The 2,239-nt window shown below is 31.9% G+C and overlaps 1 protein-coding gene across 1 annotated transcript in view; it reads left to right on the top strand.

Annotated features, from left to right (window-relative positions):
- Positions 1–127: 127 nt before the first annotated feature.
- The window catches only part of NAEGRDRAFT_76620 (uncharacterized protein), a gene marked incomplete at both ends in the record, with an annotated part of 6,573 nt that continues 4,461 nt past the window's right edge, over positions 128–2,239 (top strand). The window contains 4 exons of the mRNA XM_002668421.1: positions 128–928; positions 992–1,349; positions 1,618–1,981; positions 2,025–2,175. Coding sequence (XP_002668467.1) covers positions 128–928; positions 992–1,349; positions 1,618–1,981; positions 2,025–2,175 — 1,674 coding nt within the window. The remainder of the gene's footprint in view (positions 929–991; positions 1,350–1,617; positions 1,982–2,024; positions 2,176–2,239) is intronic.

The following is a 2,239-nucleotide window of genomic DNA, read 5'->3' as shown; positions in this document are numbered from 1 at the left end:
TTTCTATATTTGTTAGTTGCAACTATTCTTCCAATTAGTACAATCCATATCTCTCAAATTGTTATTCGTTTTCATTCCTGTAACGTTGTCATACTTCACTAATCACAAAAGAAAAAAACAAACAAAGATGCATTCTGTTGGAAAAATTGCCGAACTCGCTCTTCTAGTAAACTACCAGGTAAACGAAACGTCATCTACCAACAATGTCTCCTCTCCAGTGTTTACTATTGATGATTTTGATGATACTTTGTTGAGTGCCATTGATCAATCGATTTCCTTTCTCTTCATCTTGTTGTTCATTTCACTCATTCTTGTCATGATAATTTTCATTGTGAGGAATCAAACTTGGAAGACATTGAGGAAGGCTCAAAGAATTGTTCTCATTCTCGTGAATACATTGTTGATTGTTCAAACATTGGCATTGTGTGCAAGAACTGCTTATACTTTTTGTAATATTTCCATTGTTGAACGATTTCACAATTATTTGAAAGTGAATAATGTGAATGAACCAGATCAACTCTATCAAGATGTTATGATAAACAGGAATAGTACATTGACAACAGAAACTGTTGGGATACCATATGCTGATTTAGTGGGATTGTTCTTTGCTCTTGGTATTGAAACATTCCTCATTTTGATTGCCTTGTTGGTGATTAATGAAATTGTGCACTACATTTCTCATTTGTTCTTCAATTTGATCAAATATTCACAAGGAATTTTGAAATCAAAACAAACAAAAATTATCAGAAAGATATTTGATACTTCCTTTTTCATTAGTTCTGCAATGTACTTCTTGTTGGTTGTTGCAGTGTTTGTCATGCTTGTAATTGAGAGCTTGAAAGTGACTGTGGATATTTTGTTCATCTTTTCAATTGCTTGTTTTGCATTCTTTGCAATTCAATTAATTGTTCAAACAATTGCAATTTCAGTAAGTTTTCATTTAACATTCTCATAATTCTAATAGCTAAAATTATTTTGAAATGATGAATAGATTGTGTTTTCAAGAGTGATTATACTGCTGAACAAGACAAGAAAACAATTCAAAGATCAATCTCAATCCTATTCATGGAAACAACCCATTTTGAAAATTATCATTTTGCTTTCAGTTTTGATATTTTCAACATTTTTTCAAATTATTGCAGTTGGATTGGGTGCTGTTAGTTTTGTTTGGAATTATTCATCATTGTTTTATGATTTTTTGAATTGTTTGGGAATTTTAATCTTTTCAATTTTGGTCATGTGTTTATATCATCCTTCCTTTGATTTTTTCAATAGAAATCAATCCGAACAAGACACAACAACAACTAATACTAATACTACTAATACCTATACTACCGATACTCAAACTAGTCAATCTAAGGTTTAATCTGGTTATTCTTTGTACAATCTTCCATTCCGAACAATTATTTATAATTGACAATAATACCAGACAACATTGAATGGCTAAACCTCATCAAACATAAAAAATGTTGACTCACGAAGCACGAAATGATAGACAAGTGGATGATGGGTTTGATCAAGACTCGTTTGTTCAGCCTTGCGTTGAAGTAACTAATCAAGAGGATGAAGAATTTCAATTCATACCCGAATGTTAAACGTATGATAACGATCGACAAGCCTTTGAAGATCGATACATATCCAAGGAATTTATTGCTACGGGAGGTTTTGGCACTGTTTATAAAGTGACTACCAAGAATTATGAAAAGTTGGCTCTAAAATTGGGTAAGCAAACATCGGAAGTTATGATTTCCGTTCGAGAGTATCAAAAGATGCGTCAGATTACTCACTGCAATATTATTAAAACTTGTGATTTATTCATGATTGGAGATGGTATTGTAGGGATAGAAATGGAGTTGATGAAGATGAGCTTGAAAAATGTAATGACGACAGAAAAGCCATTTTCTGAAAAGATTATGCAGACTATTCTAGTACAAATGTGTAGTGCTTTGGAAATTTTGAAAGTTTGCAATTTAATTCACAGGTAAGTAATTAAATTATGCAATTATTTTTCTATTTATCTCTAGAGACATCAAACCAGATAATATTTTGATAAGAGATTTGGATTTGGAGAGAGAAGAAGTGAGTGTAGTTCTTTCGGATTTTGGATTGGCCAGAAACTTGGATACTTTCACAAGTACAGGCATTTCTGGAACTGTCAATTTTATTGCTCCTGAAGTGATACAAGCTTCTATTGAAAAAAAAGAGAATCCGTTCTCTTTTGCAAGTGATATATTTGCAC

This window comes from Naegleria gruberi (genome assembly GCF_000004985.1).
Source record: "Naegleria gruberi genomic scaffold NAEGRscaffold_227, whole genome shotgun sequence".
Classification (NCBI taxonomy): Eukaryota; Heterolobosea; class Eutetramitea; order Acrasida; family Naegleriidae; genus Naegleria; species Naegleria gruberi.
This window is presented reverse-complemented; position numbering and strand designations above follow the sequence as displayed.